The sequence below is a fragment of the Polyodon spathula genome, chromosome 7 (genome assembly GCF_017654505.1).
Source record: "Polyodon spathula isolate WHYD16114869_AA chromosome 7, ASM1765450v1, whole genome shotgun sequence".
Lineage (NCBI taxonomy): Eukaryota > Metazoa > Chordata > Actinopteri > Acipenseriformes > Polyodontidae > Polyodon > Polyodon spathula.
The window spans coordinates 45,199,143-45,215,690 of NC_054540.1; the positions used below are offsets into that span (position 1 = coordinate 45,199,143).

The 16,548-nt window shown below is 38.9% G+C and overlaps 1 protein-coding gene across 1 annotated transcript in view; it reads left to right on the forward strand.

Annotated features, from left to right (window-relative positions):
- LOC121317855 (putative bifunctional UDP-N-acetylglucosamine transferase and deubiquitinase ALG13) overlaps positions 1-11,805 on the forward strand; it is a 32,044-nt gene extending 20,239 nt beyond the window's left edge. Inside the window, exons 18-24 of the mRNA XM_041253953.1 lie at positions 2,491-2,546; positions 2,774-2,845; positions 6,171-6,333; positions 9,553-9,687; positions 10,144-10,184; positions 10,969-11,152; positions 11,546-11,805. Of these exons, the coding sequence (XP_041109887.1) occupies positions 2,491-2,546; positions 2,774-2,845; positions 6,171-6,333; positions 9,553-9,687; positions 10,144-10,184; positions 10,969-11,152; positions 11,546-11,805 (911 nt within the window). The remainder of the gene's footprint in view (positions 1-2,490; positions 2,547-2,773; positions 2,846-6,170; positions 6,334-9,552; positions 9,688-10,143; positions 10,185-10,968; positions 11,153-11,545) is intronic.
- Positions 11,806-16,548: the final 4,743 nt, after the last annotated feature.

Here is a 16,548-nt window from a genome sequence, read left to right on the forward strand (position 1 = left end):
ACTAACAGGACATTTGTGCAAAGTGAATTTGTAGTATAAGAAGTAATTTACAATAAACGACTGAGAAATTGCTGGGACCTTGTAGAAAATTAAGTATTATCGGGAAATTCGTCTAATCAGAGTTCATATTAACAAGAATTCACTGTGTGTAGCTGGTCTTGATGGGTATCTTGATCTTGTGATGGGTATCTTTTTTTTTTTTTTTTTTTTACCTATTTTTGCTGCTGTTTACTCAATGTGCTTAGTGGTAATGTGGTGTGAAGAATACATTGGCCATCACCATTAATCTTAGCAGTTTGTATATTTCAGTATAATCCTTTAGAATATTAAGAAGTTGTTGTTATTGCTCTTTTTTTTTTTTTAAACTTTGTTTTATTTATTTTGTCATGTTTGTTAAAGCATGCATGCTGTGTAGGGCCCCCTAATCTCTCCAGTTGTCATACTGTAGCTGTTTGCGATTACAAAGCACACCAGAGCTTGCTGCCTGCCTCCCTCATTGTTTGCTGCTGTTTAGACCGACCTCCTCCTCCTCCTGCTGCTGCTACTGCTATCCACCTCAATATCTTCAACTCTGGGATTTTGTCCTTCATTGTGATGGCACCTGCATCTTTGCTACTTTCTCTCACTGGCAGTCTGTTTTTGTCATTCTTCTACCAAACTTTACACCCACAGTCTGCCCTCCACGGTCTAACGCGAAGAGGCGGCAAGGTGCAGGTCATAGTGTGGGCTGCAGTTTTATGAACACTGTGCTCTGCAGGTTTTTCAGTTTACCCACATCCTTAAATATAGATCAACTGAATGTTTAAAATACACAGAGATACTGGTATGTTCAAGGGGACATTGAGAAAAGCATATTGTACAGGTTCATGACAACAGTACCCTGGCTGTGCACGATCTGAACTAGAAATGCTGTCGTGAAATAAAAACACCTAACCTAGAAACTTTCTGCGTCTTTTAGGAGTTCATGTGACAACAGATGGCTATTTCTGCGCTTTTCATTTTCATTGCAGTTAAACTGCGATGTTGTAATTTCACTTGATTTCCTGTGAAACATCATTTGGCCTCGGATTCAGCATTTAATTAAAAAGAAATGCTATCTTGTTGCATTTTAAATGAATTTGTCAGCAGATTGATTATCACATCCTGCACTGTTTGATGTCGTCGGTACAATTATTTAATGGCTGATTTGTGGATTAATCCTATAAATGTTTGGAACGAGCTGCAGTGTGAGACTGCTAGACCCCCACAGCACGCATGGAGGCATCTTCACTCATGCAGTCTTGTAATGAGTGTCCCTATCTATCCGATTATCCATCTGATCTTCATTTTGATTGCAGCACAGGCATGTTGTCTGTGATTGAATAGATGAAAGTTGCTGCTGCCACCTCCCAGCTGTGCTCTTAGCGCTCAATTACCCTGCAGATTTGCTGTTGGAGCACAAATATGTCTTTGTGCTGCATGGTGAACAGGCAAGATCTGGTATAGCAATGGGTTTGGACCGCACTGTAATTGGAATCTAATGAGCTAGATTGTAGTTTTCCTAAGTGCTTTCAGCTGCTAAATCTTGCAGGGTCTGCTGTTGACCTGTATGTTAACTCCTGTCAGGTGTGCATCTTCTTTTCAGATACAGGTGTTGAAGTCATGTTCTTATTGAGCTTTATCTATTTACCTCAAATTGAAATGTTCCATAAAGATTATCAGTGGGGTGTCCATGGGAACAGTGTTTCCACCCTGTTTTAATAGAATTTCAATCTGCCTGCACCTTGGTTGACATTTTTGCATATTATGATGCTGGTAAAAAATGATCAAATAAAATCTCAAAGCTGTGAGACACATACTGAATAAATAGCTATTTGTTTATGCACTGTATTAAACAGACCTGTGTTTCTATTTCCTTGTCTTTGAGGCACTAAAGTCCTTGCACCTGTGTTAATGAAGGGATAATGGCATTGCTGTGGCATGTTACAAATAATATAATCGGACCCATAAATTATACAAACACAATAATGTTTCCAAAACAGACATATTGTGTGATAATAATGTATTCTGACCAATATGTTTTGTATATTCTGTTTCTTGCAGCATACAAAATGTAACAAACATAGTGACGGGTTGCTGGCAGACTTGCAGTGCTTGGACCACACGACTGTACAGTGTGCAATATTGCTGACAAAACCATACCGAGTGAAATTCTCATTATTTGAGGGAGTCCCATTATTACAGAGGAACGCACCACAGCAATGCCATTAGCACGATTATAGTAGAACTGTTTTAAAGTTTTTTATCTTTTTCTTAAGTCATTGAAGTCAACTGAAAGCTAGTTTTTAAAGAGACAGTCTTGAGCATTCATGAGATGGGTGGGCAGTGGAGGACACTCCAGCACCTTACACAAGCATCAACATGAAATAAATGCTACAAACACATAATCCAAAGAGAAGTAAGGAAACCTGGATCCAAGGTTATTAAGGAGAGCATTGTGCTTTATTGCAGAGGCTGGATTCCAGAGTCCATGTGTGTATGCTGCTGCGGAGTCCACCACTGACCTGGTAAGAATGTAACCACAGGCTGGAATTCGGCACTTTCCCTTCAAGTTGTGTTGAAAATATCCCTTTATTTTGTTATATGCCTGTTTTAAAATAAAAAATGTAAGCGTGAAAATTAAAACATGAAACTGGTGTAATTACAGAAATTGTGATTTATAGCCACACATAGTCCCTGCATTGATGTAGTTTTTATTGTATCTGATGTAAATGTTGGAACTGTAATCTTGTAGTCCATTCAGGAAGGGGGGACTCATGCTGGATCAACGCAAGATGGTGTTGCCACTTACAGTTACTCCCAGCAGGTAACTCAAATTATTTCAGGCACTGACTCATATATATATATATACATACATACACACACTACCGGTCAAAAGTTTTAGAACAGTTTTCCAGTTTTTATTGAAATTTACGCAGTTTAATGTCTCAATGTAGAACAAATAAACAATTGGAGATAAGGGAATCATTTTGTTTAAAATTTAATCTAAATTTTTGACTCAAAGTAACCATCTTTTGCAGATATAACAGCCGAACGGACTCATGGCATTCTTTCTACAATGGAAATCAAATATTGTTCGGAAAGTTCGTCCCAACACTGTTGCAGAAGTTCCCACAAATGTGTTGCACTTGTAGGTTGCTTTGCTTTCACCCTTCTGTCCAATTCATCCCAAACCAGCTTGATGGGGTTTAAGTGTGGAGACTGCTGGCCATTCCATGATTTGAAGCCTACTGTCTTGTTCTTTTCTTCTAAGGTAGTTCTGACGTAGCCTGGAGGTATGTTTTGGGTGACTATCTTGCTGTAGGATGAACTCCTGACCAACTAGGTATATACCAGAGGGTATTGCATGGCGCTGCAAAATGCTGTGGTAGCCGTTTTGATTCAGGGTGCCACTCACTCTGTGCAAGTCGCCGACTCTGGATCCAGCAAAAGAGCCCCAGACCGTCACGCTTCCTTCTCCATGTTTGACAGTTGGTGTCACACACCGAGGAACCATCCTTTCACCTATTCTGGCGTACAAAAACCATGCTTGATGAACCGAACATTTCAAATTTTGATTCATCGGTCCATAAAACCTTCTACTAGTCTTCAGTAGTCCACTGGCGGTGCTTCATGGCCCAGGCAAGCCTCTTTCTTATTTTGCCATCTTAGCAATCGCTTTCTTACTGTCAAACCTGCAGCTCGAAGTCTTCTCTTCACAGTTGAAAGTGAGACTTGCTTACTTCAACCAGTGTTAAGCTGTGCTTGAAGCTGTTGTCCTGTGAGCCACCGATCACACAAGCTGTTGACTGTCAGAAACTTGTTTTCTGATTCTGTTGTGGCTGTGGGTCTCCAGACCTCTTCCTGTCAGAGTTTCCTCTAGTTTCCAAGTGCCTTTTGATGGTGTAGGAAACTGTACTCACTGACACCTTGGCTTTCTTTGCAATTTCTCTAAAGGAAAGACCTACATTTAAGGGTTATAATGGTCTGTCTGTCTTCCTTTGTTAATTGCCTTTTTCTCGCCATTATGAAAGCAGTATACTACTTCCTGCAGTACAATACTGTCCAAATAATGCTTAAGAGGGTGTAGTAACACAGTCTGTTCCAACACTGCTTTTTATACAGATGGAGGGTTTGTAAGTAATCAACAGAAGTTGGGACACCTGTTGGAACTGTTAGCATCAACTTAAGGCTTAATTTACTTCCATTGCTGCAGAACAGCTGTAAGTTGTTAACCCGTTACTTGTTCTCTGAAAAAGGCCTTTTTGTATAACTCTGAAATGTACATTATTTTTCAGTTTTTGGTAACCTAAACTTTTTTTAACCTCTGGCAGTTTACCGCTTACCTTTGTACCATTTCAGGTTATTCACTGGACTTGAACTGCTTAAATTTCAATAAAAACTGGAAAAATGGGGGTGTTCTAAAACTTGACTGGTAATGTGTGTGTGTGTGTGTGTGTGTGTGTATATATATATATATATATATATAGATATATATATATATATATATATATATATATATTACTATATATATCTATAAAAAAATATTTTTTTAAATTTTTTTAAAATAGTTAGAAGTGCAAGGGACAAAATGCTAGAATTTTTTTTAAAAAAATCTATTTTTCCCTTCCCTGTCGCACAAAACACAAACAAGTAAGAATAACTTTTTGGTAAATAAATAATTTTGGTTTTATTTTACAGGGAACACCATCAATCAATTAGTGATTTAACAGGGATGGATCTAGCCTTGTAGCTTCACCGGTTCATTAAATTCTTCAACAAAGGTTCTCTGTGACCGCACCTCAACATACCCTACTCTATAGAAATGTTTCTTTCGGTGCAGTTTGAAACACATTTGCTAGTACATTTAAGTAACACACTAAGAGTACAAATATAATACTGTAAGCAGTACTTTGAGTTATTCAAATATATAAATAGCTTCTGCCTGTTCCCCCCCCCCCCCCTACCTCTTTCTCTATCAGCTGAATCCAACTCTTGATGTACAGGTGTTTTAGTTTGTTGCATCACAGATATGAAATCATTGCCAGCTATTACTGCTGCTTTAGAATTCTGATTTTCCTTGATCTTTCAGCTTTGTAACTGCTGAACCCCCAGATTTCGAAAGGACTTGTGTATAATCTGTCAAGTTTCTCTGCATTTTTACTGTTTTTCTACAAAAATGCACACAATTATTTTATTAATTTTTACTCTTGTTTTTTGTGTAAAGTAACTGAAACACTGGCAGCAGGGTGATCCTGGTTTCATACCCTTAAGGCTTTTTAATTTCTTAATTTTTTTAAAGCATGCAACAACCCTGTATTCTCACTGAAAGTGATTAGATACATAACACATTGCCATGATATACAGTATTTTTAAAATAAAAAAATATTTTAAAATTAATACATTTGTATCATTATAAACATATTTGTCAATCTTAGTGTTTTAATAGTTTGACAAATGAATGTATTGTGCATGTCCAATAAATAACTAACATTGCTTCTGTTCAAATCCTAGTAAAAAATAAATTAAATACAGCATTTTAATTTAAAAAAAAAATGTAAATATGGTAAATGGAAAACAAGATTGGCAACGCTAAAATAAATAAAATCATTCAGTTTTTTGCCAAGGAAAGTTTGTCTTAATTCTTCTAAACTGTAAATTTCACTTTTTGTGGGGGGGGGGGGGGGGGGGGGGGGGGTGACAGACGGACGGACGGACGGACGGACGACTTTGCTGCATTTAATGCATTAAGAAAGCAGTATCATCAAGTTACAAAAAAACGTGAATAAAAGATTAGTCTGTGCCATGCCAGAGGTGCTCTTGACAGCCATTTCTGGGTTTCTTTGAAACCAATAGGTCAGTTTTTTCCACAGCTAGCTAATCAGTGATAGGTGTGTGACGTAAGCACTTTTTAAAATGTTTGTGTGTAGGTGCTAGACTTCCACAATTAAGTTTTCAGAAACTTGCATGGCTCTCTAGAAATATACCACAAACCTTGTTGTCCTGGGTGTCTTGCGATATAAATTGCACACACCTGATATATAAAATAAATATCTTGTGCCATGCACCCATGTTTTAGAAGCAAATTACTTTTTTTCAGGAATAGTGTTCTTTTGCATGTTTTGTGCAAACCAGCTTCCCTTTTTCTTCAGGTTCTAGTGAACTCCTCAGTGAACTCCTCCATGTCCTGTGTCAACGCTGCTTCGGCCACTGTGTTCACCTCCGGCTCCACAGCCAGCTCCCAGTCCCCCGCAGCCTCTCCCCAGTCTGCTGTGCAGCCAGTCATTGTGTCCCCCCACCCCGTCACGCGACCAGGTAATGCCGAGTGCTAACCAAATAGTCTGACCACTTTTCCAGGGTTTAGCCACCTGTTAGAGGTCTGATTACTTTGATTGCCTGAAGCAAATCTTGCAGATGATGTCTGGGTGGGGGTGCAGCATTCTTTATACTGTAATTTACTGTTAGCATTGCTCTGAGTGGTTTGATAGGGATCGGTGTGAAATATCAAACACCGGAGATGTATGTATACAGTGCAGTATACATTTGTAGATGATTAATCAAGTTAACCAGTGTTCATTGATGCAGAAGCAGCTTTACCAATGACTTTCTCAGTCAATTATGACCAAATACCACATTCAGATGGTTAAATAAATGAAACATTCAACAGGGCTTTCAAGATTCTCTTTAGTGAATTTGTGTTATATATATATATATATAAAAAAAAAATCAAATGGAAGTTTTGTTTTGCTGCAGGTTTTATAGTTTAGTTAAATAGTCTCCACAGTCAGAACTACAAATTGAGTTGTATTCTAGATACATTGCCAGCTACAAACACAGGGGCTTCTGGATGGATGAGGAGGGGTGATAAAATTAAGGGTTTAATTGCGTTGTCGTGGCATGTTGAAGGTAATAATGAGAGTGTCCCAGACTGGACAGAGCAAGAAACATTTTCTTCAAGCTGAGGTCAGTGTGGAAATCAAGGAAAATACAACAAAAAGACCAAGCTCAGGATCTACCAGAACTGCCTTGTGGATTGCACCAATGAATGACACATTACAACTTCACAGGAGGAGAAGGAGTTGGCTGTAGCATATTGTGGAAAAGTAGAAATTATAACTGATTAGAATTAAAGTATAACCACTTACATAAAACACAAAGTGTGTGGGGGGGGGATATTGACAGCTGTAAATGTCTAATTTTATATGGTTGTAGCAGGGCAGCAGGAGAGAGCCCTTCACATTTATTAAAGGGGTAGGGCAAAACCCTGCTTGTGTGTGTTTGGTTTTTGTTGTTTTTATTATAATTATTTGTGTAAATATGGCAAAAGCAGGGTTATTATTTAAAAATATGTGACAGCATAGATGTATTTTTGCGTGGATGGGAAGCCTTCACTGTTCCTATATTAGCAGTTTCTTTTAAACTCCTTTTTTTTCTCTCACCTGGAGTGCAAAGAGCAGCAGACTTTTATGCAGATGACCATCTCCCAATTGGCAATAAATTAAACCGTTAATTAAATAGGGAGATGGCCTCCTTCTGCACCGTTTTTTTTATTATTTGAATGGGGCTTCCCATCCACGCTGCAACACCATACAAAAACAATACGACTACGCAGTCACATTTAAATACAAATAAACAATAACACAGCTTTTGCCGTCATTTACACAAGTAACAAAAACCAAAAACATATATACACAAGCAGGGCTTTGACCTGCCCCTTTTTAATGATGTGCAGGGTGCTCTCCAGCTGCCTTGCTACAGGAGTATGTAAATGTATTGGGTAACGTTGATATAAAAATACGGGGATATGAAGCCGCCTAAAAAATTAACGATCAGGTTTGAGATCAGATTGAGCACTGATCTGTTTAGTAAAGCACAACTAGGATCAAGATCTGATCTCGGATCCCTTTAGTACAACAGGCCCCTGAAGGGGAAAAGAGAACTTGGAAGCAGAGCTCAAGCAGCTCCACCTGAGCTGGGGCACAGCACAAAGCCAGGCCCAGGGTTGGGTAACTCTCATCTCTGCCTCATGTGTCAGAGGGAACGAAGAGGATAAGCAAATAAGAGTCAATAAACATGGGAGATATATTATTAACAAGGTTAAAATAGTTATTTGTTTACCTCTGTTTTGTCTGAAATAAATTATTGCAGTCAATAAAGAAGTCTTCAGAGCAGGGTTTGGGTGTCCTGTAGTGTTTATTGCTAAGCAGAGATTTTAGAACAAGTGTCATTTAATTGGTGCCATCTTTTCCTTTAAGGGAACTGCTGGAAATGGAGCAGTGCCCGGTTGTTGTATAATTGTGTATTTAAGTGCTCGGAGTCAAATCCATTTGGTTTTGTGTACAGGTTCAGTATGTTTGAATGCAACAAAACTTAAGGACTGTATTATCAGTATATTTCAGATTTAACCTACAAATCTGTTTAGTTTGGCATTCTGACAAATTTAATTTGTGTAGGTGTCTGTTTGCCATCTGATTTTATGACTGCTTGTCATTTTACTTTATACAATGTGTTTTCTGGTTTGTGTTCATTAAGTATTTATTTGGTCATTGTGCAGCAGAATTTTACTTTTGCATGTCAAAGTAGTGTGGAAAAATAAATCTGTAGACATGCACAGATATGGCGATTTTTTTTTTTTTTTTTTTTTTTTTTTTTTTTTTTTTTATCATTAACTGTAGCTTCACTCTGAAATACTGGGCCAATGCATATTTCTCTGCTGATTGTATTGAATATATATGCACATTCATGCTGCTAATTGCAAGTGTTTACCTCCAGAATTCCTTTAGAGACCAGCACATGAGCAGTTTGCACAAATACAAAGTTATATTTCGGTTGCAGTATAGGCTGGGTGTTGTGCAACGTCACAAAATAATGCTTTATTTCACAAGAAAAATAATTCTGATAACACTGCGGTCTATTTAATTGATGTAAATAGTGTTGGATCTCCAGTAAATATTACTGTTTAAATTATTTTAATGGAATGTTCTTGGTCTTCTACAGTACAGTCTGAAATACACTAAAAAGTTGCCTCTGCTGTCTAGATGATTTTCATAACTTCTGTACCTATAGTTCTCTATTGGGATAGAGGGTAGGAGAGGTCTTGTTCACAGTGCGTGGTGAGGGCATGAAGTGGGTTACCCAGCCGTGTTCTTGATGACAAACTTGATCAATCATCAACTGGGAACTACGCAAACACAGGTTATTTATCAAATGTGGTAGTATTTCAATCAGTTGCTCTTTAGATCTGCTGATTACATCCCAATACGTCATAGCTTGTCTCTTAAGTGTTGAAGCCTTTGCTTCCCCAGTACATGACTGTAGAACTTAGAAAGTAGATTTCAAAGCAGAAAATGCGTGTTTTTTTTAATGCCAAATAACAAACTACCTTCCACACAATCTATAAGAGGCTAGAAAGTGGATGTTATTCGTGTATAGTAAGTAATGCCTGCTGTGTCAGGAACTATTTAACAATAATTCAAAATAAACTACTAAATGACTTGTATGTGATTGTCCTGAGTGTCTCCTGCTTCCCTGCAGTTGTGCTGACCCCCCTGTCCGTGTCGTACCCCCCGGGAGCCCCACTGTTTGTGAATGAGTTGGGGGAGCCTGTGAACGCCCCCCCTCCCCCACCACCCTACTCCTGTGATCCAAATGGGAACGACCTCCCGAGAGGTGAGCACACGTCCCACATTACTGTGACTGTAGCAAGGCTTTACTAATTCATACTGCAATCACACTTTCTGTAAAGCCTGATCTTTCTTTTATTTTTTTCCATTTACTATTAAATGACATTTACTTTCAGATTATATGGGCTGTGATATTGACTGCTTAAATACGTTTTCAAATCAGCTAAACAAGGGAAAGTAAAAAAAAAAAAAAAAAAAAAAAAAAAGTGGTTATGAAAACTTTTAGAATTTTAAAATTGAGGCTGTGCAGCAGTTCTAGGGCACATCACAAAACTTTAGAACTGTTTTAAGGACAGGTTTATTTTGCATATTTTGATTTATTAAATCAAGTTTGAGTTGGTGCTCATAAAACCAACTTCAACTGTAGGGTTAAGCTGACTTGTTGAGCTTGCTGTGTGTTTTGAAGTGTCTCTAAATAGTACATTCCTGGCTCCCTTTGTAGATTACAAGGTTGTCCAGTATTACTTCAACATGGGTGTGCAGGTAAGTACTACCTTTGTTTGTTTGTTCTGCTTTCAGCAGATATTATGGATTATAGTGTTATGGATTGTCTTGACTAATATGTATCTCCCTCTACTGTTTTTAAGTGGTGAAAAGTTTTCAGTGTTTATGGAAATCACCTTTTGCTGTTGACTTGCATTATGCTCTTCAGTGAACAAGTTTGAGTGTTCGCTTTGCATGGTTCTCCAGAGAATGTCACTTGCATGAATGAACAAAGTTATTTAAGCTCATGACGTGTGGTAATGGGTTCCACTGACCTCCTGTAGGTATGTTGCTGTGTAAACTCTACAGTTTTTTGAGCACACACATTGGTTAGAACTAGTCTTTGAATAGTAACTTTGGACTCCAGAATTGTCATTTCTCACCTGATTGAAATCCAGGTGTGTGTTCAATGGTAAAGTATGGGACTTTTGCATATTCCGTCTGCAAGATCTTTTTCATTTTGTATAGTTATTTCAGTTTGAGGTTTCTGTTCATCTTTTCAATGGGATAATGGGGATGGAAATAAGACTCCTGTTGTGTAGCAGTTTCACCCATTCCAGGTTTTAATATATGCTTGATAAGCTTGGATGTGTCTTGTTAAACCCGTAGTAGAACTAGGAATGGATCAAACTGCTCGCAATGGGAGTCTTCTTTCTATCACTGGATAAGGTTGTTTAATACAGAATGCACTCTGTTTATGGGCTTTTACTTGTCAATGTTTAATTTATAGTTTGCAGCATGTTTCAGCCTTTCTTTTGATGGTGTTTGCTTGCTTGCCTCTTAGTGGTATCATCAGAGCTACTGGAACCCCATGGTGCAGATGCAGCAGATGTACCAGCAGTCTCCCACAGAGCAGTACCAGGGCTTCAGCATGGCCCAGCCTATGACAGAACAGTCTCTGCAGCAGCAGTACACAGATGCTGGGAGATCCAATGACAATAGGGGCCCTCCAGAGTCCTCTGCTAATGGTAGGTGGGATGTTTTATAACCTGTGGCGCAGAATCCATGATGTGTCTGTGCAGTTATGCAGTGATGCAATAAAATGTGCTGTGTCTGCAAAGTTGATTTGTAATACTTGAGGCTGTTTGTATTGCTAGTAGAGAGAACATAAATCAGAAATTATTTTTCCTGGTCATCCCAGTCGTCCCCCATGTGGAGAACAAGGTTATTAAAATTGGCTTTTTTTTCTTTTTTGGGGGCAAAATTCAGACTCATTCTCTCCATGTGAAGTTCCACAGCTCTGTTGTATATTTAACTGTATCCTGCTATATAGGGATTCTAGTGAGTGAACTGTCTTTAACTTTAAGATGAAATAGGAGAATGTAACTTGCTGTGCTATTTTCTCTTCCTCTGGGCTGTAGGTTCTGCCCCAAATGTGGAGGCTGCTCCAGTGTCTCAGGGGGCGGTCTACTACCCAGTCATGACTGAGCAGTTCAACCAGCAACCTCTTCCCACCTACGAGCCTTGCATCCCAATGGTGCCTGCATATCACTATGTAGCACCCTGGCCACCGGTGAACCAGCCACGCATCCACGGCACGTTGTGTCCTACCACAGTTCATCAGGTCAACTATGTCGGCTCTCCAACCCCTCCTGCATACTACATCCCCCAGAACATGTAACTGGCACCACCCTCCCTCTCAGAGGCCCCAGGCAGTTACTCCGGGGCTTCATCACTGGGGGAAAAAGTATATGTATATGTTTAAGATTTTGTTTATTCTAAGTGTTTAAAGTTCTAAATGGCATGTAATTATCACTGGGAGATTATACTTTTATGTGTATGTTAATGTTTTTGGAGTTTTGTGCATTTGACCATTCGCACTGAACATTACTGACTATTAGACACTATAAAGAGTCTCTTGCCCTAGCGTTTTAAAGAAATCTAATAAAAGCACCTTCAGTAGCATTGCACTGGGCATGATTTTTTGGTTCTTCCAAACTTGCCTGAAGCAAACCCTAGTGCTAGAATTTAAGTGTTAATCAAAGCTTTGAACCCCATTCTCTTACTGCCCTAGCAATGTTATCACTACTCCCCTTCTCCTGTGTCAATCTCTGTGTTCATTGCATGTGTAATAATTGTATGCAGGTTTTTCTTAAATAATACAATATGTTGGATGCTGTTGCTTCCTGGTACCTAACCACGTGTTGTAGTGTTAGATTTATGATCAGACTGCCATCAGACCATGTGAATTGTAAGTCTCTGGAAATACATAGTGCTGTACAGTATTGGGAGGAGGCAAGATCCAAGCTAAAAAACCTAAAAATTCCATACAACAGAGGGCAGTTCTAATGTTGCTAATATCAGTAGGAAATAGATTTAAAAACCTTGAATTACACTCCTTGACACTATTTTTAAATCTCAGAGTATAGGCAGCCTCCTGTAATGGTCAAGTGCACAGCTGGTTTCACTATGTTTGTCTGACTGGTTGAGCAGCTCTAAAGCATCCTGTTTGTGCGAGTAGGGAATAAATGTACCAAACTAAATTCAACAAGTGGTCGACTACTAGAAATCTCATTCATGGCTTTCTCTTGTTGATAAAGAATTGGCTAGACTGAATACTTTCCAAAACTCATCTGGCACGAAGCCATTTTTCCACTAATCATTCACATCCTGTGTAGCAGGTATTAGAACCCCAGCGTGCAGGGGGATCAGGTGGGAACCTAATACCTGCTGCACAGCCAGTCGGTTAACAAGGATGTGTTGGGATTAATGAGCTTTAGTCAAAGTGACTAAGTCTGGAATTTCCACCCACAGGTTCTCTGCAGTTTCTTAGCCAGTGGGAAGTTCCTTACTGTTCATGTGTTTTGACTAGTCTGTTTTAGGAAGTTTTGCTTTCAAAGTTTCACTGTTTTGTCACTGTTCACAATTGGTTGGAAAGTTGGTGTTTAAAACAAGAGTTCAAATATTCAATTAAAACACAAGCATTAACACTGAGTTTTTTTGGCTGATTTTTCATTTATTTGTTTAATGTATACAAAGTTCTTAGTTAACGCTGCATTCTACTAGAGCGAACAGTTATGTTGCTGTTGTAGCTGACAAAGGGATGTTTTGTATTCCTTGTTAAATGTACATGCAGTATATTTGTATACCAAGAGTTAAGTCTGTTTTTAATATATCTCCCACAGCTTCCTTGGCATTTCAACCGCAAGATTGAATGTTTTGTTTTGTGGTACAGCCAAGTCTTCTCACAGAAAGGCAAACTTCAATTTGTATTCCAGTCTGATACCCCAGTATTTAAAATGTGTTGCTGCTTGGAGTATGATTGAGATTACCACACTGGTTTTCCCTTGATTATATCTGGGGTATGATAGTTTTGTGTTTGGACACAAAACCAATTAAAACTGCATGGTGGCTTGGATAAGAATGGATTGTGAATGGTGCTGGCAGATGATCATACTGCATCTTGGGTCGGTGCAGAGCAATATCAACCCCACTAGATGCACAGTTAATACTGTACAAGACACAAAGACAAGACAGACCTAGTGCAAACCCTTTAATAAACATGATAACAATAAAACAGGAAGATGGTGTTCAATAAAATATTTATTCAACAGAAATTATTGTATTGTAACAATTATTTAAAACATAATTTCGACTAAGTACAAGTTTTATTGCTTAGAATTTATATGTGTGTGTTTCTGGAATATCAAAGTTACATTTCATTAACACTAGACGCCTTTTACAATAGGCTGCATGTTTTTATTTTGATTATAACCTACAATATTCCATTTTATTTTTATATACAAACCTGTTATCTCTTCTTGACCTGGCAGCCATAAATTCCTTCATTTGGTACAAGGAATGCACCAGGGAAAATATCAGTAGGAGAGAGTTCATCTTGAAGCTAGCCACAGCACTTTGGCAGAAACATTTTGATCAGAAAACTGCAAAGCTACAGGCTGCAGCAGCTCAACCTGGATTCTGTGCTGCGAGTCACACACACAAGAGAAATCATATGTTACCTTTAGATTAAAAACTACTTTTGTTTTTACAGTTTGGTACGTACATAATCCTGTTGACATCACTTTTAAAATGTTTATTTTATAACAGTTTTTAATTTTTTGAAGTAGTGCTTTCATGTGGGAAGTTAGAAAATAACCACTTTTCTGTTTAATTGTTAATTGAAATACGGCGTTTTGGCTGTGCAGATGAATATGATGTGGCCGCATAAGACTTTTGAGTTGTATCCGATAGTTTGTCTTTCAATTTAATATTGATGACGTTTAAACATACCATAATAATGACTTCCGTCAGCAGTTTGTAGGTATGAGTATACTGCAGCTGTTCTAGTGTTGAAGTAGTCCATATATATACATTGTGTGTGTGTGTGTGTGTTTTGTACGGCCTTTGTGCTGGATATTACGGGAGATTATGTCAAAAGAACTGGATCTTGACTGCTGAAATCTCGTGACCCACAAGCACGATTCCTGCTCCGGTTTACATGGGTTTTTACAGCTATTTTTATCGTGAGAAAGTGATTGACCCTCCCCTTAGTAGCGCTGCCAAAAGGACTTCCTTTTGCTGTTTCACGACGTATTCGTGTGACAACGTCACACAGTCATGAATGTAGAGTCGATTTTCACATGCATGTAAACCAAGCCTATGAAAACAAAAGCTAGAAAAACGAACGTTTGCTTTTTCAAGGCTTGTAGTAAATTGTAAGGGATTTTTTTTTTTTTGCGGGTGGGTGGTCTTGGCTCCATATACAGTACTGTGAAAAAGCATACTGTCTGATTTTTGCATATTTTTGACCAAAATCTAATATTAGATAAAAGGGACCCTGAGTGAACAAATAACACAAACTTTTGATACTTCATTTATTTATTAAAGTTGTGCAACACCCAATGCCCCGTGTGAAAAAGTAGTCACCCTCTTAGACTCAATAATTGGTTACGCCACCTTTAGCAGCAATAACTGCAACCAAGCTTCCTGTAGTTATTGATCAGTCTCTCACAGTGCCTTGGAGGAGTTGTGGCCCACTCCTTCATGCAGAACTGCTTCAACGTAACATTTGCGGGTTTTCGAGCATAAACTGCAAATTTCAGGTCCTGCCACATCATCTCAATGGTGTTTATGTCTGGACTTTGACTAGGCCATTCCAAAACTTTAAATTTCTTGTTCTTCAACCATTCTGATGTAGACTTGCTTGTGTGTTTCGGATCATTGTCTTGCTGCATGACCCAGCTGCACTTCAGCTTCAGCTTCAGCTCACGGACGGGTTGCCTGACATTCTTTTGTAGAATTGTCTAATACAGAGTAGAATTCATGGTTCTGTCAATGATGGGAAGTCGTCCAGGTCCTGATGCAGCAAAGCATCCCAAAATCATGACACTACCACCATCATGCTTGACCGTTGGTATGAGGTTCTTACTGTGGAATGTAGTGTTTGGTTTTCGCCAGACATAACGGGGCCCATGTTGGCCAAAAAGTTCCAGTTTTGACTCATCTGTTGATAGATCATTGTTCCAGCACTCTTGAGCATCATCCAGGTGCTTTTTGGCAAACTTGAGATGAGAATTCATGTTTTTAGTGAGTAGTGGTTTCTGCCTTGCTACTCTGCCATGAATCCCATTTTTGCCCATTGTCTTTCTGATGGTGGAGTCATGAGCACTGACCTTGGCCAAGGCGAGAGAGACCTGCAGATCCCTGAATGTTGTTCTAGGGTTCTTTGTGACTTTGTGGACGATTTTACGCCTTGTTCTTGGACAGATTTTGACAGGACAGCCACTCCTGGGAAGATTCACTACTGTCCCAAACTTTCTCCATTTGGACAATATGGCTCTGACTGTAGTTTGATGGAGCCCCATAGCCTTATAAATGGCTTTGTAAACCTTTCCAGACTGATAGGCATCAACAACTTTTTTTTTTTTTTTTTTCTGGAGGTCTTCGGGAATTTCTGTAGATTGTGGCATGATGTGCCTCCTACAGGGCTTCCCAAACTCAGTCCTGGGGACCCCCTGTGACTGTTGGTTTTCATTCCAACCGAGCTCTCAATGATTTAACTAGACCCTTAATTGAACAATGTAATAAAAAAAGTGTGTTCTAGAAAGTTCTAGAAATGCGTTCGAGTTCATCTGTGCCCTTGCCCTATAATAACCCCGTATCTTATATAACTTGTTTTTGTCACGTTTATATAACTTGTTTTTGTTAGAATGTTCTAGGGAAAGGGATGGTTTATTCAGAGGGCCGAGCCTCGAGGGAGTGATCTGGCCAATTACTCTCTCGCATGCAAAAGCCTAACTTGGTAAGTTATAAAGGACAGGGTTCTCCCCTGCTTTGATGAGAGTCAGCCGTGAGGATTAGCTCGCAGTCCTGCTCGGTAATTTCTTGGAGACAGCTGCTTTCTCTTACCAGGGTCGAAGGG